General features: G+C 70.9%; 1 protein-coding gene across 2 annotated transcripts; it reads right to left on the bottom strand.

Annotated features, from left to right (window-relative positions):
- Positions 1–4102: 4102 nt before the first annotated feature.
- On the bottom strand, positions 4103–10819 carry MTX1 (metaxin 1). Of its 2 annotated transcripts, none has more exons than XM_089772451.1 (8): positions 10662–10819; positions 9156–9246; positions 8332–8411; positions 7157–7249; positions 6408–6590; positions 5929–6005; positions 4885–5039; positions 4103–4517 (listed from the first exon to the last, which is right to left on the bottom strand). In XM_089772451.1, the coding sequence occupies exons 1-8, from the start codon at positions 10740–10742 to the stop codon at positions 4291–4293; spliced, it is 987 nt and encodes a 328-aa protein (XP_089628577.1). In that variant the 5' UTR covers positions 10743–10819; the 3' UTR covers positions 4103–4290. The 2 variants fall into 2 exon arrangements, with proteins under 2 accessions (XP_089628577.1, XP_089628578.1); XM_089772452.1 differs by having other exon boundaries at positions 9177–9246.
- Positions 10820–20032: the final 9213 nt, after the last annotated feature.

Raw genomic sequence — 20032 nt, 5'->3', positions numbered from 1 at the left:
CCCCCCCCGGCTGGCACCCAGCCCAGCGTCAGCATGCCCCGCCAGCCCCAATACCAACCTGCCCCCCCAGCTGGCACCCGGCTCAACGCAAGCCTGCCCCCCCCAGCTGAAGCCCCCAGTAGCAACCTTCCCCCCGGCTGGCGTGGAAGGTGCGCGGAGCCGGGCAGACGGGAGCGTAATGGGAGAGCTGACGTCAGCCCAGCCTGCGGTTCCTTTCCAAAGGGAGCGGGAGTCGGGCCGCCGCGGTTTCGCACTCCTGTGGCAGGGAGCTGGGGGGGCAGAGGCAGCAGCTTTGCCCCCCCCCATCTCCCGGCGAATGCAGCGCATACTTCCAGCGTGATGTTATCCGGCGGGAGGGGGGGGGGGCCTGGAGGCAGAAACCCGGTGGTGGGAGGGGGGGAGTGAGTCATTCTCCCCTCAGGGTGAGGGGCAGGTCCCCTGCCAGCTGGGCTAGCAGCCGGGAGGCCCCAGACGCAGAGGGGCTGTTCCCAGGGCAGCCGAGGGGCTCTGCTTGCCTTAGGCCCGGCCCGGGGCCTCCCCGAACGAGCAGCTCCCACCGGGCTGCTAAGGGGACTGCAGAGACCTGGCCGGAGCTGCTGGGGTGCAGTGCCAAGCTGGGGTCCCAGCCTGTACGGCCCTGCGGGGTTACAGGCTTCCCAACCACCCCCCCAGGCCGTGCATGGCCGAGCCTGCCCCCCCCGGGCAGCGTGAGAGCATGCTGGGCCGTGCCAGGCCTGGCCCCCAACCCTCCCCCTCCCCCCCGGCCGTGCATGGCCGACTCTGCCCCCGCCCCCCCGGGCAGCGTGAGAGCATGCTGGGCCTGGCCTGGCCCCCAACCCTCCCCCTCCCCCCCAGGCCGTGCATGGCCGAGCCTGCCCCCCCCCCCCGGGCAGCGTGAGAGCATGCTGGGCCGTGCCAGGCCTGGCCCCCAACCCTCCCCCTCCCCCCCAGGCCGTGCATGGCCGAGCCTGCCCCCCCCCCCGGGCAGCGTGAGAGCATGCTGGGCCGTGCCAGGCCTGGCCCCCAACCCTCCCCCTCCCCCCCAGGCCGTGCATGGCCGAGCCTGCCCCCCCCCGGGCAGCGTGAGAGCATGCTGGGTCGTGCCAGGCCTGGCCCCCAACCCTCCCCCTCCCCCCCAGGCCGTGCATGGCCGAGCCTGCCCCCGCCCCCCCCGGGGCAGCGTGAGAGCATGCTGGGCCCTGCCAGGCCTGGCCCCCAACCCTCCCCCTCCCCCCCAGGCCGTGCATGGCCGAGCCTGCCCCCCCCCCCGGGCAGCGTGAGAGCATGCTGGGTCGTGCCAGGCCTGGCCCCCAACCCTCCCCCTCCCCCCCAGGCCGTGCATGGCCGAGCCTGCCCCCCCCTGGGCAGCGTGAGAGCATGCTGGGTCGTGCCAGGCCTGGCCCCCAACCCTCCCCCTCCCCCCAGGCCGTGCATGGCCGAGCCTGCCCCCGCCCCCCCCGGGGCAGCGTGAGAGCATGCTGGGCCCTGCCAGGCCTGGCCCCCAACCCTCTCCCTCCCCCCCAGGCCGTGCATGGCCGAGCCTGCCCCCCCCCGGGCAGCGTGAGAGCATGCTGGGCCGTGCCAGGCCTGGCCCCCAACCCTCCCCCTCCCCCCAGGCCGTGCATGGCCGAGCCTGCCCCCGCCCCCCCCGGGGCAGCGTGAGAGCATGCTGGGCCGTGCCAGGCCTGGCCCCCAACCCTCCCCATCCCCCCCCGCCCCCCCGGGGCAGTGTAAGAGCATGCTGGGCCTGGCCTGGCCCCCAACCCCCAGGGGCTGCGCTGTCCCCGTGCGCACTGGCCAGCGTCAAGCCGCCTGAGCCTGCGGCAGAGGAGCAGCTGGCCCGTGCCCAGCGCCAGGGGCTCAAGCCGGCCCCCCGGGTCGGCTGGATGGAAACAGGCCGTGGTGCTCTCCCGTGTCCAGGAGCCTGGAAGAGCTGCCGCAGGGGCTGCTCTTCCGGGAGCCGGGGAACCTGAGCACGGCTGGAGGAAGCCGCGTCTCTGCCACTGCCCTGGAGGGGCCCCAAGAGCCGAGCCCTGTGCGGGGGGAGCAGGAGGTGCAGCCCACGGAGCTAGGGCCTGCCGCCTGCCCCTCCAGTGGCCGAGGCCCAGCTCCCCCGGGCCGAGAGCCCCCCGCGCAGGGTTGGTGCGCCCTGCCCTGCCGCTCACGCCGAGCTGGCACCAGCACGAGGCCCTCCCGGCTGGCCCGCCGCACTGCAAACAGCTGGCGCGCCGGAGGGATTTCCAGCGCCAACTGGCCAGCTGCCGGGCTGGCCCTTGGAAGCTAGCGAGGCACCGGGACAAGGGGGCTTCCCTGGGCACCGCCCCTCGGCCGGGAGAGCAGAGCCAGCCCGGGCTCCCGGCCACCAGCTGCTGCGCTTTCAGGAGCCATGGTGGGAAAGCCGAGGGGGGCGGGGGGGGGACATGACCTCACACCAGCTCCACCCCCAGGCAGGGCACAAGGGCCAGGCCGGAGCAGGGTGGGCAGCCCCTTTGCCAGCCTGGATCTGCCCAAGCGTTTCCTTCCTGGGGCGATGTTGAAAACAGGCCGCTGGGCTCCCTGTCCAGCTCCGGGGCGGCAGCCCTGCCAGGCTGGGGCAGAAGGGCCGAGGCACCAGCACGGGGGCAGGGAAGGGCCGGGCGAGGGCAGAGCCCGGTGGAGTCTCTGAGGGCTTTGCCTATTGTGCGGCTCCCAGCACCGAGACAAGGGGGTCACCTCCTGGCATCCTGGGTCTATTGGGCAGGGCACCAGGCAGAGGAACTGGCCCCGGCTGGAAACGCGGGGGGCGGGGAGAGGCCAGTCAGCCCCTGAGCACGGCCTGGAGCCCTTTGTGGAAGCAGCAGGGTGAGCTGGGCTCTCCCCACGGCTCCGCGCAGGCCCCCGGGCAGTGGGGCAGGCCGGGCGTCCAAACGCAGCACCGGCCGGGGGTGAACGTGCAGCCTGGCACAGGGCTGGGGGCAGGTGCCGCAGGGCTCCGGGCTGGGGGCAGGAGGGGCCGGGTGCCACTGAGCCCGAAGAGGACGGTGCTGGCCTGCTCCCGCCCCAAGCGCCCGGGTAACACCCGCTGGAGGGGACCTCCCCCACCTGGCCGGGGGCACTCGGGGAAGGCCCCACGCGGCTGCTCCTCCCAGCACACCACGCCGGGGGGGGGGGCTGGCGAAGGCTGAGGGGGCGCCGGGTTGGTCTGCGGTCCAGGCTGACTGACTGGGAGGGGCCCAGGCTTTCGTGGGCCGCGTGGCCTGGGAATGCCAGAAGCAGCAGGAATCGACTGGCACAGGCTGAGGGGGCAGCCCAGGGGTAAGGCTGGCTGACTGGGGGGTGGGGGCAGCTTTCCCATTGCTTCCTGGGCTCTTCCCTGGTTTTTGTCTCCCTTTAGCCTGTGGCAGGGACACGGGTGGCCATGGCGGGGGGTTCCTGGCACACATCACGCCCGAGGGGGTGGCTGGTGTGATTAGGGCCGGTGATGGCACGCGCGTGGCGGCGACTCGCCAGGCTACCTCCCTGCCCCTCACAGGCTCGTGTCTCTAACCCCGCCCCGTAATGTCCCTGCCCCACAGCCAGCGAACCGGGGCCCTGCCCACAACCGCTTCTGCCCCACAAACCTGTCCGTCCCCGGGCAGAACAAGCGGGGCGCAGAGACGGAACAGCCGGGACCGCGCGGCTGTGACAGAAAACAAAGGGCAGCTCCGCGCCCCCACGCGGCACTCCCAGACGAGGTAAACTGAGGCACCCAGTGCCCAGGGCGGAGCACCCGGCCGCAGAGACCTCATGCCCTGGGGGGGAAATGGCCCCGTGGGCTTCCTGCCGCAGCCGCCCCAGGGCAGCCGAAGCTCCGACTCCCGTTCCGGGGCTAGAGCAGCTGGCAGGGCCGGTCAGGAGCCGGGCCATCAGGCAGCAGCACTGGGAACCTGCGGGCCCGGCTCCTCCATTCGTGGTTTCCCACCCCGCTCTCACGCTGGGGGGAAGCCAAGGCCCAGCAGGGACGGTTTCAGGCCACGGCCCCCTCTCTGCTGCCTCTTGGGGCCGGCCGGCTGCGGGTGGAAAGCAGGCAGAGCCAGGCCGGCTCCGTGCCCAGGGCTGCAGAGAGCAGACAGCACAGATGCCCTTCGGGAGCGCTCCGGGTTTATTGGAGGCGGCCGCTGGCGGCAGGCGGGCTGCCGTTTGGTGGGCTGCCACGCCCCGGAGCGAGCCGAGGGGCCGGGTCCCGCCGGGACAGGACAGCCCAGGCCCCGAGAAATCCAGCCGTTTGAGTGCCATTGCGACAGGCGAGGACACAGCCCCGCGGCCGGCGCCTCACTCCTCTTCCTCCTCCTCTTCCTCCTCCATGGCGATGGGGCGGGGGCCGGCCGCCCCAGGGGCGCCCCGCTGGACGGAGACGAGCCCGCTGAGGAAGGCGTAGCCAAGCATGGCCGCCAGTCCCACCAGCACCGACAAGAGCTGGCTGCAGCGTCTGTAGGGCTCCTCCTCAGACTCAGTCCTTTCAGAGGCAGGCGGCCTGGGGGCGCTGGGCGGGGCATCCCCTGGCAAGGAAACCCCAGGTCAGGATGCCAGGGCCAGCTGGCGACGGGCACCCCGGCCCAGGGCAGCCTGGGAGTCCGGAGGCCTGTTACTTTGGGGGAAGGGGCACCCCAGGGCCGTGAACAGAGCGAGCCCAGGCAAGGGTCGGGGAGGGAGCCCAGGGGAAGCTGCCCCCGTGTTTCCAAAAGAGGGACAGGCAGGAGAGACGGCGTGCCCGGTGTCACACCTGGCGAGACCCCAGCCCCGGCCCGGCTCCTCCCCAAGGCAGGATCTGCGGGGGGCTGTGGGCAGTAAAGCCGGGCTCCAGCCCACGCCACCCAGCATGCACCCCCCCACCCCATGGCCGGCCCCGGAGCCCCGGCTGCTCACCCCCGTCCCAGGGGAAGTAGAGGCTGAGGATGGCGGCACAGTAGTCACACAGGTTGGGCAGGGAGCGCAGGTGCTGCTGCAGCCTCCCGTTGGGCAGCTTGGCTTTGAGGAGCGGCGCCAGGTGGCTGAAGACCCAGGCGTCCAGGGAAGCAGGGCTGCGGCACAAAGCACGGGCCTTAGTGGCACGTGGCCCCTCAGCCCTGGGCACACGGGGCCCCGAAGTCCAGCCCCTCTGGGCCCCGGGTGGCAGGACTGAGCTGGGCCAAATTCGCCCCCATCCTTGGGGGGGAAAGGGGCGTGGCCGAGTCACCAAGCCCAGGCACCCCACCTCCTCCCCCAGGGCAGGCCAACGCCCGGGGCCTGGCAGAGCTCCGCTGCTCCGGCTTAGCCTTCAGCCCCGGCGCTGGGCCCTGCCTTCAGCCCCGGGCCCCAGCCCGTCCAACGCCGGCGCCCGGCCCCCGACCCAGCGCCCTGCAGGCTGCTGCTCCAGGCCCAGGGAGCAGAGGGGGGTAGGGGGAGGTCCAGCTACTCTGGCCAGGACTCTGCCAGCAGCCAGTGCCGGGGGGCTGCCCTGCCAACCCCTCTTGCGGGTGCTTGGGCCCCCAAGGCAGGAGGGAGCTTCTCCGCCGGCCCTTGAATCACGGTCTGGCTCGCCTGGCCCCTGCCCACCACCGCAGGCCGCTTGGAAGCAAAGCAGCAGCATATTCAGCCCCTGCCGTGTTCAGCGCCAGAAATTACGGGCCCATTAAAGGCGAAGCCGACGAGGCAGCTGGCTAATGGGCCAGGCCGGCTCCCGCAGCCGCGGCCCAAGTGCTGGAACATCTGGTCCCAGCTGGCGATCTTCCGGGAGCGGCCGGGGAACTGCTGGGGCAGCTGTGGGAACGGATGGAGCCTAATGGGCCACCAGTCACTTCCCCCTCCCCAGGGCCGACCGGCCATTAACGACGGCGCCCGCCCAGCCCCCCGGTCTCTCTCCAGGACCCCCAGCCTGGCAGCGGCACGGAGGCCTGGGACAACCCCCCGCGCCTCCCCAGAGCCACTTACGAGTCTCCGAAGAAGAACTTCTGGGTCCCGAGGCGCTGAGACAGGAGCGACAGGCACTCCTGGGCTTCGCGGTACATCTGCGGGCGAGAAGCGGCCCCGGGGCCACGGCCGCTTAGAGCCAGCTCCCCGGGGGACACCCCGTCTCGGGACCGAGTCCTCCCCAGCCAAGAGAGAGACCCGCATCCTTCCCCAGGGCAGCCCGCTGGCAGGACCGGCCCTGGCTCGCACAGACGAAAGGGTTCAACTACCCCCGGGAGCTGGTTTGGTCTACCCCTCCCTTCCACGCCGCACCAGGAGCTGCTCTGCAGCTGGCCCCCTCCTCCCCTCGGCCTTCCATCAGGGGCAGGGCGATGGATTCCCACCAGAGCCCAGCCCGCCCTCCCCCGCTGCCCCACGGAGACAGACACAGAGCGGGAAGGACGCAGGGAGCCCGTGCAGGGATCCCCCGGCCCGGCTCACGACTCCGCCGGCCCACTCACTTCCTTCTCCAGCTCCTCCTCGTCGTCCGGCCAGCCGGCCCCCCACACCAGCTGCAGCCGCTCGGCGTGCTGCTTGTGCATGCGGCCGGGCAGGAAGAAGTTGAGCGGGAAGGGCATGGCTTCCGCGTACCACTTCCGCGTGTGCTCCACGTAGTTCTTGGCGTCCACCCAGAAGGTGTGAACCTGCGGCACGGGGACAGCGGTGACCCGCCCGAGCGAACGCAGGGTGGCGGCGTTCCCCTCGCGCCGAGCGCGCCAGGGCCACACGCTGAACCCCGCTCCCCAAAGACAGGGGGCGCTGATGGCTCCTGGGCCCCAGACAGCCCTGGCAGTGCTAGGGATGTGCCACTTCCTTTAATCGGCAAGTCAATGGAAGTTCCATCGACTCGTCGATAAGCGGGGGAAACTGGGGAGCCGCAGGGGGGTTAACTGCGGAGATGGTGCTGGGGGAACCAGCGTTTAAGCCGGCTCCTGCTCCCCCCGCCGCTGCCTCTGAGAGAAGCAGCAAGAGGGTGGGGGTGGACGGGACTAGTCGAAGGACTAGCTGACGATCCCAGAAACTTTTGCGTATTAGATAGTCGACTAGTCACCTCCATCCCTAGGCAGTGCCCTAGGAAACACCAGCCCCCCCCCCCCCCCAGCTCTGCCGCTGCACCCTAATCCCAACCCTGAGCTTCCGCCTGCCTCAGCTGCTCCTGGAGGGACCCTCCTGCGGGGCTGGAAGCGGAGCGCCTCCGAATCCCGCTCACCAGCGCAGGCAGCAGCTTCTCCTCCAGCAGAGACACGAAGGCCAGCGTGTCCGCCCCTTGCTTCCCCGAGAGGTCGTAGTCGGCGTTGTATCTCTGCAGAGGGACAGACCAGAAATGGCCGACTCCAGGGGCCTCGAGGGGACGTGTTCTCTGCAGCCCCCAACTTTCCCCCAGCTGAACCCGGCTCCCCTTGGCCTGGACCCCCAGAGGCGCCCCAGGAAGCACAGGCCGGGGGGTGCGGTGGGGAGCGGATGGACAGGAGCACAGCACACAGGCCGCCTGTCCTCCGTACAGCTCTCAAGGGGAGGCTCGGGCCAGCCCCGGAACGAGCGTGGCCTGGGGTATTGAACCTGGCCGGGCGCCCGTCCCGTTTCGGAACACGCTGGCGGCGGCGGCGGGGGCCGTCTGGGGCAGCGGCGAAGGGGCGTGGCTCCCGACTTTCCACGGAAAGCTGGCACCGGGCAGGCCTGTTTCCAGCAGAGCCGGCAGCAGCGTGGCTGGCCCACACCATGGACCGACGCCTCCCTCGGGCCTCTTAGGAAGCACGCAGGCTCGCCAGCCCCGGGCCAGCCATCCACGAGGCTGGCACCCGACGTGCCCCGTGCCCGGGAGCAGCTGAATGGGCAGACACAAGTTGCAGCCTCAGAGCACCTGGGAAGGAGGGGACCCGGCACACGGACGGGGGCTTCTGCGACAGGGACCCCAGCCCTCTCCTGAGCGGCCGCACAGGGGCCCTCTCATGCCTGGGCCAGCACAGCCGTGCGGCTCCGGGGACGGGGGTGAGGATCCGGGCAGCTGAGCGGGGCTTGGGCCAGACTCACCGGTGGCAGGGCCGGGCGGAGGTGGCTGCAGACGAGGGATGTTAAAGGCGTTTACAGCAGGGAGGGGGGCAGGAGGCTCCCTGGGGGCTCCCCACATGCAGTTCCTGCCTCCGGATACAGAGGCCGTGGGGGGTGCGTTTAACCGTGTCCCTGGCTGCGGTTTGCCTCCCTGCCGCAGACTTCGCTGCCAAACGGAAGGCTTCCGGTTCGCAGACCCGGCTGCAGGACTCCTCCCCGGGCTTGCTTCCTACAGGCCCCGGGATTCCCCCCCGCCCGCCCATGCCTCGGCTCCCCACCCACTGCAGCAAGCCCGTGCCGCGGGGGGCGCAAGGAGCCGGCGGCCCCGTCCCGTACCTGTTTCCTGAGGTGAGTGAGGATCTGGGGCACCTGGGAGAGGACACCATCCTCCTTCGTCCTCAGAGCTGGCAAACACCCTGGAAGCAGAGACAGGGAATACGGGGGGGGACCCGCTGACCCGCCGACCCGCCCCCGCACGGGCCTCCTGCACAGCGCGAGCAGCCCCAACAGGGCACAGGCATCGCCCGGGAGTTGCAAGAGACCCTGGTTCCCCGGGGCCCCGGCGTTTCCCTGTTTGCTCCCCGCCCACGCAGCAACTTCCTCTGGGACGCCTGAACTGGTTTGGTGTTGAACGGCCAAAGAGAATTCTGCGGGGTGGACGGGATTGTGCACACGGACAGCTCTGTGCTGGTGCACTCGCTGCATCGGGCCTTTCCACCTGGCTCGCCCCGCTGGGGAGCTTCCAGGCGCGGCACGGCCGGCAGGACTGACAAGGAACCAACGCCACGTCGGCACAGCCGTCAGCGCCAGCACAGGCCCTGGGCTGCTCTGACAGGGAGCATGTCCCCCCAGACTTAGGGCGGCGAAGGCAGGAGAGAGGAGCGGTAGAGAAAACAGTGCAGCCGAGCTGGCTCCGGGGAAGCAAGGACCAATGTTCCTTCTAACCTTTTTGCACCCGGGTGCGGAATTTTGCCACCGGTGTGCAGAATACATTTTGTTACATGCACCGAGGCACGTGCAAATGTGCACCGCCAATAGACAGACAAACCTAGCCGGGGCACTCTGCTAAAGCACTGGGCAGCATGGGAATCTCTCTTGGGCGGCCGCAGGGAATCCTGTCTAGGACCAGCGGGCGCCCCTGGTTTCTTTCGATCCCTCACCCGTTCTCGCCGGCCCTGTACCTGAGGGACTCCGCCACGGGTTGGTGACCTTGTGAACTTTGAGCGGCGCGCCAGTGAAGCGGGCGTAGGCCTGGAAGAGAAGGGGAAGACAGGCTCATAGGGAAGCTGGCTGGACAGTTTCCCGTGCGTGGCTCAGCGCGGGAGAACGATGCCTGCGGTGCCGTCGGGCTGCTCGGTCGGCCAGGAGCCAGGCTGTGAGGCTGGAACGCCGCCGCCATGCACCCTGGCCAGCGGAGCGGCCTCACCGGCCAGAGGGGGAGGCCAGGGTCACACCCCTGCAGGCCAGGGGGCCGAAGCCTGGTCTCACACATGGGGCAGAGGCGGAAGGTGACCAGGGGACACCTGTGCCCGGAGAGCCCCAGGCCCGAGTGGAGACACGGGCGGCGCCTGGCCCGGAGTTGGGTGCCGAGGTCTTGCTGGGCCAAGCGCCGGCCAAACCCGCTGCAGGCAGCTTGGGCGGCTCGGCACGTGGCCCGGGCCAGGAGTCAAGGGGCAAACCTGGGTCGTGCTGTGCAGCTGTGGCCCCCCAGGGTGCCAGTGCGCCCCCCCCACCTGTCCCCCCAGGGTGCCGGTCTGGCCTCCCCGCCTGCCCCCACTAGGGTGCCGACCATGCCCCCCCCACCTACACCCCCAGGGTGCCAGTCCTGTCCCCCCACCTGCCCCCCCCAGGGTGCCAGTGCGCCCCCCCACCTGTTCCCCCAGGGTGCCGGTCTGGCCTCCCCGCCTGCCCCCCCCCCCCCTGTCCCCCCGCCTGCCCCCCCAGGGTGCCAATCCTGTCCCCCCGCCTGCCCCCCCCCAGGGTGCCAGTCCTGTCCCCCCACCTGTCCCCCCCGGGTGCCAATCCTGTCCCCCCGCCTGCCCCCCCCCAGGGTGTCAATCCTGTCCCCCCGCCTGCCCCCCCCCCGGGTGCCAGTCCTGTCCCCCCGCCTGCCCCCCCCCGGGTGCCAATCCTGTCCCCCCGGGTGCCAGTCCTGTCCCCCCGCCTGCCCCCCCCAGGGTGCCAATCCTGTCCCCCCACCTGCCCCCCCCGGGTGCCAATCCTGTCCCCCCACCTGCCCCCCCCCCCAGGGTGCCAATCCTGTCCCCCCACCTGCCCCCCCCCGGGTGCCAGTCCTGTCCCCCCGCCTGCCCCCCCCCGGGTGCCAATCCTGTCCCCCCGGGTGCCAGTCCTGTCCCCCCGCCTGCCCCCCCCAGGGTGCCAATCCTGTCCCCCCACCTGCCCCCCCCGGGTGCCAATCCTGTCCCCCCACCTGCCCCCCCCCCAGGGTGCCAATCCTGTCCCCCCACCTGCCCCCCCCCGGGTGCCAATCCTGTCCCCCCGCCTGCCCCCCCCCGGGTGCCAATCCTGTCCCCCCACCTGCCCCCCCCCAGGGTGCCAATCCTGTCCCCCCACCTGCCCCCCCCCGGGTGCCAATCCTGTCCCCCCGCCTGCCCCCCCCCGGGTGCCAATCCTGTCCCCCCGCCTGCCCCCCCCCCGGCGCTCACCAGCACGGCCAGGCAGCCCGGGTCCACCGAGGGCAGCCCCCAGCCCCCGGCCCAGCAGAACAGCTCCATGGGCGCCGCCATCTCCCGCCGCCCCGGAACCGCTCGGCTCGGCTCCGCCCGGCGGCTGGCCCCGCCCCCCGCCGCAAGGCCCCGCCCCCTTCCCATCGCCCCGCCCCCAGGGTTCCCTCCAGCCACTGACGCCCCTTCCCACCCCCCTATGCCAATGTCCCCCCATCCCTAGACTCCGCCCCCTCCTGCCCCTGCCCCCCCCCCGCATCCCCATAGCCTGCCCCCGGGCACCACCCTTCCCCAGCCCCAATCCCCCCCCCTCCCCCCCCCGGCCCCCAGCCCCTGACTCCCTGGGCCCCCTTTCCAGCCCCTGTGCACCCGCACCTGGCCTCTCATACACTGATCCCCCGGCCCCCACGCCTCTGTGCCCCTGTACCCCCATCCCTCATCCCCCTGGGCCCCATGCCTCTGTGCCCCTGTACCCCCATCCCTCATCCCCCTGGGCCCCACGTCTCTGTGCCCCTGTACCCCCATCCCTCATCCCCCTGGGCCCCATGCTCTGTGCCCCTGTACCCCCATACCCTGATCCGCCCAGGTCCCTTGCCTCTGTGCCCTACACCCCCGGAGCCTCAATACTCCATCCCCCTGTGCCAACTCCTATGTGCCCCATGCCCTAATTTCATGACCTCCCCATACATTGGCCTCCCTGGCCGCATAACCAGACCTCCCCGTGCCCCTGCATCACCTGTGCCAAAAACCTCCGTGTCCCAGTAACCCCCTTGGCCAGATCCCCTGACCCAGCCCCAGCACCCCAGGGTCCCAGTACCCCAAAGCCTGACACCCCGTCACCTTCCCTGTCCCCTGCAACCTCCCTGCCGAGGCTGCTCCTGTCTCTTGGCTGGCTGGCCCCACAGCTCTTCCAGCCCCCTGCGCCCAAAGGGCCTGCACCTCCCCCGGAGCCCGTCCTCTCAGCGTTGCAAGTCCCAGGGGGTTTCAGTAGAAGCTTCGCTTGGACTCGGGTTGTAAGGGGGCTGGAAGAACTTTGCTTAGACCCCACGTCACAAGGCTGCCCCCACTCTGTGTGGGGCGGCTGCTCAGAGCTGCTGGCGGGGGGGGGGGGGGCAGATTTTGCAGGGTAGCTGGTTGGGGGTTGGTTAAAGAGCTGCTTTGGCTCTTGGCAATTTCCTGCGTGGCCTTGTGCCATAGAAATCACCCCCTCCTCTGGGGGAGTGGGGGGGGGGGGGCTGGTCCCTGCCTCAGTTTCCCCTCTCCCCCCGTGACACAGTGATGATGATCCTCGGCCCAGGCAGGGCTGCAGTGGCTCTGGAGGGTTTATAGATCCCCGAGGGGTATATAGACCCCTGGTTTAGCAGAAGCGCTGCAGCTTTGGGAGGCCCTGGGGCCGGGGCTGGGGCCCAGCTCCGGGACGGACGCTCTGCAGGCTGCTCTTGCTGCGCACGCGTCGCCCGGCGGGAGGGACACTGCGGGCACGACTCCCATGGAGCTGGGAGGCACTGGGGAGGGGGGTCCCCCGTCTGGGACATCACGTGGCTCTCTCACCCCGCTCGCTCGGCGAGGGCGGCAAAGGCAGCAGATCGAGGCCTCGGATCGCCCCTGAGAGAAGTTCTGTCGGCTCAGAGCCACCCTCTGCAGCTTTTCCTGCTCATCTCAAGCCCAGCCGGAAACCTCTCTCCTCCCTGGCCCGTCCCTCGGTCCTTCGGCTGCTGCTCTGCTGTGCACACTGGACCGGGGCTGGCGCGTTCACAGGGGGAGCCATCCAGCCTGCTGCGGGGGCGTTGAAAAGCTGGTGCCTCCCCCTTGGGGCCCACAAAAGACAGAGGCAGTGCTGGGTTTCCCACGCAGCTCCCCTGCCTTCCCAGGACGAGCAGCCTTACCCTGCTCAGGCGGCGCGGGCCACAGCTGCCCAGGAGGGAAGCTGGCCCCATTCAGGGCCTCCCTGGGGCTGTCTGTGTTGCAGGGTTGACAATGGGCCGGTTACTAGCTTTGGTCTCCCCTCCCCAGGCATGGCAGCTGTGGGGTGACACAACCCTCTGGCCTGCTCTTCCCAGGTTTAAAATAAACCAAAGGAAGTTTTTCTTCACTCAATGCACAGTCAACCTGTGGAACTCCTCGCCGGAGGATGAGGTGAAGACAGGACTTGAACAGGGCTCAAAAAGAGACAGATTCATGGAGGTTCGGTCCGTCAAGGGCTATTAGCCAGAATGGGTAGGAATGGTGCCCCCAGCCTCTGGATGGGAATGGGCAACAAGGCAGGGATCATGTGAGGATTCCCTGTTTGTGTTCCCTCTGGGGCACCTGGCATTGGCTGCTGTTGGCAGACAGGACATTGAGCTGGCTGGACCTTTGGGCTGAGCCATTGTGGCCGTTTGTTCTTATGTTCATCCAGCGCGCGCCTTGTCTCTCCGGGCCCGTCGGCGCGCTCCTCACCTCTCCGGGCCCGTCGGCGCGCGCCTCGTCTCTCCGGGCCCGTCGGCGCGCTCCTCGCCTCTCCGGGCCCGTCGGCACGCTCCTCGCCTCTCCGGGCCTGTCGGCGCGCTCCTCGTCTCTCCGGGCCTGTCGGCGCGCGCCTCGTCTCTCCGGGCCCGTCGGCGCGCGCCTCGTCTCTCCGGGCCCGTCGGCGCGCTCCTCGTCTCTCCGGGCCCGTCGGCGCGCTCCTCGTCTCTCCGGGCCCGTCGGCGCGCTCCTCGTCTCTCCGGGCCTGTCGGCGCGCTCCTCGTCTCTCCGGGCCCGTCGGCGCGCTCCTCGTCTCTCCGGGCCTGTCGGCGCGCTCCTCGTCTCTCCGGGCCCGTCGGCGCGCGCCTCGTCTCTCCGGGCCCGTCGGCACGCTCCTCGCCTCTCCGGGCCCGTCGGCACGCTCCTCGCCTCTCCGGGCCCGTCGGCGCGCTCCTCGTCTCTCCGGGCCTGTCGGCGCGCGCCTCGCCTCTCCGGGCCCGTCGGCGCGCGCCTCACCTCTCCGGGCCCGTCTGCGCGCGCCTCGTCTCTCCGGGCCCGTCGGCGCGCTCCTCGCCTCTCCGGGCCCGTCGGCGCGCCTCGTCTCTCCGGGCCCATCGGCGCGCGCATCGCCTCTCCGGGCCCGTCTGCGCGCGCCTCGTCTCTCCGGGCCCATCGGCGCGCGCCTCACCTCTCCGGGCCCGTCTGCGCGCGCCTCGTCTCTCCGGGCCCGTCGGCGCGCGCCTCGTCTCTCCGGGCCCGTCGGCGCGCCTCGTCTCTCCGGGCCCATCGGCGCGCGCATCGCCTCTCCGGGCCCGTCGGCGCGCTCCTCGTCTCTCCGGGCCCGTCGGCGCGCTCCTCGTCTCTCCGGGCCCGTCGGCGCGCTCCTCGCCTCTCCGGGCCCGTCGGCGCGCCTCGTCTCTCCGGGCCCATCGGCGCGCGCATCGCCTCTCCGGGCCCGTCGGCGCGCGCCTCACCTCTCCGGGCCCGTCTGCGCGCGCCTCGTCTCTCCGGGCCCGTCGGCGCGCTCCTCGCCTCTCCGGGCCCGTCGGCGCGCCTCGTCTCTCCGGGCCCATCGGCGCGCGCATCGCCTCTCCGGGCCCGTCTGCGCGCGCCTCGTCTCTCCGGGCCCATCGGCGCGCGCCTCACCTCTCCGGGCCCGTCTGCGCGCGCCTCGTCTCTCCGGGCCCGTCGGCGCGCGCCTCGTCTCTCCGGGCCCGTCGGCGCGCCTCGTCTCTCCGGGCCCATCGGCGCGCGCATCGCCTCTCCGGGCCCGTCGGCGCGCTCCTCGTCTCTCCGGGCCCGTCGGCGCGCTCCTCGTCTCTCCGGGCCCGTCGGCGCGCTCCTCGTCTCTCCGGGCCCGTCGGCGCGCTCCTCGTCTCTCCGGGCCCGTCGGCGCGCTCCTCGTCTCTCCGGGCCCGTCGGCGCGCTCCTCGTCTCTCCGGGCCCGTCGGCGCGCTCCTCGTCTCTCCGGGCCCGTCGGCGCGCTCCTCGTCTCTCCGGGCCCGTCGGCGCGCTCCTCGCCTCTCCGGGCCCGTCGGCGCGCTCCTCGTCTCTCCGGGCCCGTTGGCGCGCTCCTCGTCTCTCCGGGCCCGTCGGCGCGCTCCTCGTCTCTCCGGGCCCGTCGGCGCGCTCCTCGTCTCTCCGGGCCCGTCTACACGGCAGGGCAAAAGTCGAATGAAACGAGGCAACTTCTGCTCCGTCAATTGCGTAGCTGAAGCCGAAACAGCGTTACTCGGCTTCGGGCGCTGTCTCCGCAGCAGGGGGTCGAAGGAAAGGCTCCTCCCCCGCCTTTCCTCGGGACACGCAGCTTACGGGAGTCGGCGTAAGACGTCCTCCTGCTCGCCGGCCAGCTGCGTCGCTGCGCTCTGCGTTATTTCGGACACAGCGCGGCTGGGTAGATCTACCCTCTTTTCCCAGCGCAGGTGGGGCCTCCGGGGCAGCTCTCACCTGGGACACACGCCCAGACTTAGTTGTAGTTCTGTCACGCTCCTGCTGGCGCTAGCCCCTGCGTGTCTGGGCCCCCCTGCTCTTCGCGAGGAGGGTGGGGCAGGCAGAGAGGCACTTAACGCTCTGTAAGCCGCCCCCTCCCGACTGGGTGTCCAGCCGCTGCATGTTTTCGGGAGGTCGTGATGCTTGGCTCCGGACCCACCCAGCCGCGTGCAGCCTGCGTTCCAGAGCACACGTTGCCATGGAAAGAAAACAGGGGCGGGGGAGCCGCCGACGCGCAGCGCGAGGGTGGAAAAATCTCTGCTCTCTGTCATTTTGGAGCCTCCGGCAGGAATTCCGGCTCCCCCGCCGCGGCGGAGACCCGGGGTCTCGGGGATCCCTGGGGGGCGGATCGGGCGGCCGCGGGCCCACCTGGCGGCGGGCGGCAGGAAGCCCACCTGAGCACGGCTCGTGCGTTGGTATGACGGCAGTGGAAACAAAGCGTAAACACGGCTGGGGCTTGGCCCCGGCTCAGGAACCACTTTCCCGGCCAGCTGCGTGAATTTGCCAGGGAGTCCTGGCGTCCCACGGGGCCCCGTCAGTCAGAGACGGAGGCTTCCCAACAGCTGGGGAACGCACCCCGCCCGCTGCCAGGGCCCGGCCCCACGGAGCGACCCCCGGCCGGGCAGGGCAGAGTTCGGGGCAAGGGACAGGAGCTGCGGGGCGTGGCCCTGCAGAGGGGATGGGGCATCCGAGGGAGGACCAAGCCCTGTCCCTCGGGGACGGGGGGTACCAAGCCACTGGGGCAAGAGCAGGAACCGTGACGCTCTGGAAACCACCCGCCTCTGCAGAGTCCGGGTCCTGCGAACCTCCACCCGCCCCCCTGCAGGGACCACCGGGGGCCTCCCCAGGAAGGGCCCAGGTCACGGCCGGCAGCTTGGCCGGGGGGGCATGGACAGTCCCCAGCACAGGCGTCTTCATTGGCCACCGCTGGGCCCTGGGGCACGTGGATCAGTGGCCTGGCCTCATGCCGAGACCCTCACTGTGCACTGCCCTGCCCCCATCTCTGGCAGGCCCCGGGGCAATGGGGGTGACCCCCCGGGACATAGTGGGGCTGTTTTCACTGTTTGCTTTATGTTGTATGAGATTCCTACTGCCCTGTGCAGTTCGGTGGTAACCCCGGGTGTGCCTCAGTTTCTCTGGGCACTGCACTGGTACCCGGCTGGGGATGGGAATGGGGGGGTGCTCTCACTGAGGCGAGGCTGCCCCATCTTAGCAAGTCCACAGCGATAGCTTGGGCTGTCCTGTAACCTGAGCCTGGGTGGGGGGAGCAACCAGGTGACACCCTGGAGGGCTGGGTGCGTGAGTTTGGTTTTTCGGCTAGTTTAGGGAGGGGGGAGTCTAGCCAGCTTGGGGGGCCAGGGCTCTGGGCCCCCCCTACCCCAAGGTGGATTGTACCGGCTGCTCCCGGTTCCTGTAACAACAAGTCACTGCTACACTGTGTCCCCATGAACCTATAAACCTTCTCTTCTACCTGCCGCCTGAGAGTCCCGTCTGGCTGCAGATGGGGGTGCGGGATCTGGGGACTCCCCCCAATCCGTGACACCCCCTGTTTCTGGCAGGCCCTGGGGAGATGGGGGTGTGTGACCCCCTGTCTCTGGCAGGCCCTGGGGAGATGGGGGTGTGTGACCCACTGTCTCTGGCAGGCCCTGGGGAGATGGGGGGGTGTGACCCCCTGTCTCTGGCAGGCCCTGGGGAGATGGGGGTGTGTGACCCACTGTCTCTGGCAGGCCCTGGGGAGATGGGGGTGTGTGACTCCCTGTCTCTGGCAGGCCCTGGGGAGATGGGGGGGTGTGACCCCCTGTCTCTGGCAGGCCCTGGGGAGATGGGGGGGTGTGACTCCCTGTCTCTGGCAGGCCCTGGGGAGATGGGGGTGTGTGACCCCCTGTCTCTGGCAGGCCCTGGGGAGATGGGGGTGTGTGACCCCCTGTCTCTGGCAGGCCCTGGGGAGATGGGGGTGTGTGACCCACTGTCTCTGGCAGGCCCTGGGGAGATGGGGGGGTGTGACCCCCTGTCTCTGGCAGGCCCTGGGGAGATGGGGGTGTGTGACCCACTGTCTCTGGCAGGCCCTGGGGAGATGGGGGGGTGTGACCCCCTGTCTCTGGCAGGCCCTGGGGAGATGGGGGGGTGTGACCCCCTGTCTCTGGCAGGCCCTGGGGAGATGGGGGGGTGTGACCCCCTGTCTCTGGCAGGCCCTGGGGAGATGGGGGTGTGTGACTCCCTGTCTCTGGCAGGCCCTGGGGAGATGGGGGTGTGTGACCCCCTGTCTCTGGCAGGCCCTGGGGAGATGGGGGTGTGTGACCCCCTGTCTCTGGCAGGCCCTGGGGAGATGGGGGGGTGTGACCCCCTGTCTCTGGCAGGCCCTGGGGAGATGGGGGTGTGTGACCCCCTGTCTCTGGCAGGCCCTGGGGAGATGGGGGTGTGTGACCCACTGTCTCTGGCAGGCCCTGGGGAGATGGGGGTGTGTGACCCCCTGTCTCTGGCAGGCCCTGGGGAGATGGGGGTGTGTGACCCCCTGTCTCTGGCAGGCCCTGGGGAGATGGGGGTGTGTGACTCCCTGTCTCTGGCAGGCCCTGGGGAGATGGGGGTGTGTGACCCCCTGTCTCTGGCAGGCCCTGGGGAGATGGGGGTGTGTGACCCCCTGTCTCTGGCAGGCCCTGGGGAGATGGGGGTGTGTGACCCCCTGTCTCTGGCAGGCCCTGGGGAGATGGGGGTGTGTGACCCCCTGTCTCTGGCAGGCCCTGGGGAGATGGGGGTGTGTGACCCCCTGTCTCTGGCAGGCCCTGGGGAGATGGGGGTGTGTGACCCCCTGTCTCTGGCAGGCCCTGGGGAGATGGGGGTGTGTGACCCCCTGTCTCTGGCAGGCCCTGGGGAGATGGGGGTGTGTGACTCCCTGTCTCTGGCAGGCCCTGGGGAGATGGGGGTGTGTGACTCCCTGTCTCTGGCAGGCCCTGGGGAGATGGGGGGGTGACCCTCCAGGCTCTGGAGCTGCCCAGTCACACTCCTCCCCTTTTCTCTCCTTTGTCCTCTGTCATCTGCTCATGGGGACTCTGGTTTCTGCTGCCTACCCTGGAGCGCGATACCCCCCCATATCTAACAGAGCTGTTTCCTCCCCTACCTATCTGCCCCCTTCTTCCCCATGGCCTGGCCAGCTGCCCCGGACCTTCCCGCTCTAGTCTCCTCTCCTGAAAGGGCTGGTGCCCCAGGACACCCCCAGACCGAGGCAGGAGAGGTCCTCGCACAGGAGTGCAGGTTGTCCTGTCTTCGGGGGGGGGGAGCCCTGGATGAGAGGTGTCAGCAGTCGACTGGGGGGATGGATCTCATGGGCCATACCCTACATGCTCCCTTCAGGCAACTCCTGCCGGAGTGCTCGTGCAAAGCCGTGTGCACAGCTGCTCGTGCACGGGGCAGCACCGGTGTCACACATGGGGCACTCAGCTGTCCAGCCCACAGTAGCTCCGGGCCCGTTTCTGGCATCTCAGGTGGAGGGAGCTGGACGAGCCTGAAGGTCCCATCTCCTGCTGGGGGCCGGGCCGGGCTGCGCCCCCTGCATGCACGGACACACGCATGTGCACCAGGGCTGGCTCCAGACGGCCTGACCCTCCCTGTGTCCCTGGGGCTTCCAGCAGGCTCCAGGCCAGGGAGTGGGTTTAATTGCTGTGAGTGAGGAGCTGGGCCGGAGGGCAGGTGGGGAAGGTGGCCAGGGGCAGTGGGCTGGCCTGTCAGAGCCCCCAGGAGGCCGGGTATTGGACAGCCAGGGGTGCTGGCTGGGAGTCGTCTCCTCCGCCCTCCGAGGGAAGGGGGCTCAGCACCATTCTCTGAGGACCCTGCGGAGGGTCTGCAGGCCGAGGGATGATTGACAGCCTGCCCCAGCCTCCAACCCCTTCCCTGGCAGGCCAGGGGACTGGCTGGCTGCCTGGGCAGGGAGAGGTGGAGGGACAGCCTGGCCAGTGCTCGGTGATGTGCCTCTCTAGGGCCTGACCCCCACCTCCGCCAGAGGCTGGAGCACCCCAAGTCTCCATTCGAAGACCCAGCGCACCCCAGTGTACTGCAGCCCCCGGGCGCAGCCCAGACCTAGCACGCCCCAGCCAGCACAGCCCCGGGGGCCCAGCAGAATCCTGGAGTGTCCCAGAGCCAGCACAGCCCAGAGCCAGTGTGTCCTGGGGGCCCAGCGGAGACCCGGCACGGCCCGGAGCCAGTGCGCCCCGGGGGCCCCAGCGGAGACCCGGCACGGCCCGGAGCCAGTGCGCCCCGGGGGCCCCAGCGGAGACCCGGCACGGCCCGGAGCCAGTGCGCCCCGGGGGCCCCAGCGGAGACCCGGCACGGCCCGGAGCCAGTGCGCCCCGGGGGCCCCAGCGGAGACCCGGCACGGCCCGGAGCCAGTGCGCCCCGGGGGCCCCAGCGGAGACCCGGCACGGCCCGGAGCCAGTGCGCCCCGGGGGCCCCAGCGGAGACCCGGCACGGCCCGGAGCCAGTGCGCCCCGGGGGCCCCAGCGGAGACCCGGCACGGCCCGGAGCCAGTGCGCCCCGGGGCCCCCAGCGGAGACCCGGCACGGCCCAGAGCCAGTGCGCCCCGGGGCCCCCAGCGGAGACCTGACACGGCCCAGAGCCAGTGCGCCCCGGGGCCCCCAGCGGAGACCTGACACGGCCCAGAGCCAGTGCGCCCCGGGGCCCCCAGCGGAGACCTGACACGGCCCAGAGCCAGTGCGCCCCGGGGGCCCAGCGGAGACCCGGCACGGCCCGGAGCCAGTGCGCCCCGGGGGCCCAGCGGAGACCCGGCACGGCCCAGACCCAGCATAGTCCAGACCCCGGGGGCCCCGGCAATGATTCGGCGCACCCCAAACCGGGCGCGGTCCCGATGCCCCAGCAGTGACCCGGCAGCCCCTTGTGCCCCCGGCGGACCCCCCAGCGCGCCCCCCTGC

Source organism: Pelodiscus sinensis, chromosome 22 (assembly GCF_052426305.1).
Source record: "Pelodiscus sinensis isolate ZL-2025 chromosome 22, ASM5242630v1, whole genome shotgun sequence".
NCBI classification, from domain to species: Eukaryota; Metazoa; Chordata; order Testudines; family Trionychidae; genus Pelodiscus; species Pelodiscus sinensis.
The sequence above is the reverse complement of the archived record's forward strand: the minus strand, read 5'-3'. Positions and strand labels throughout refer to the sequence as shown.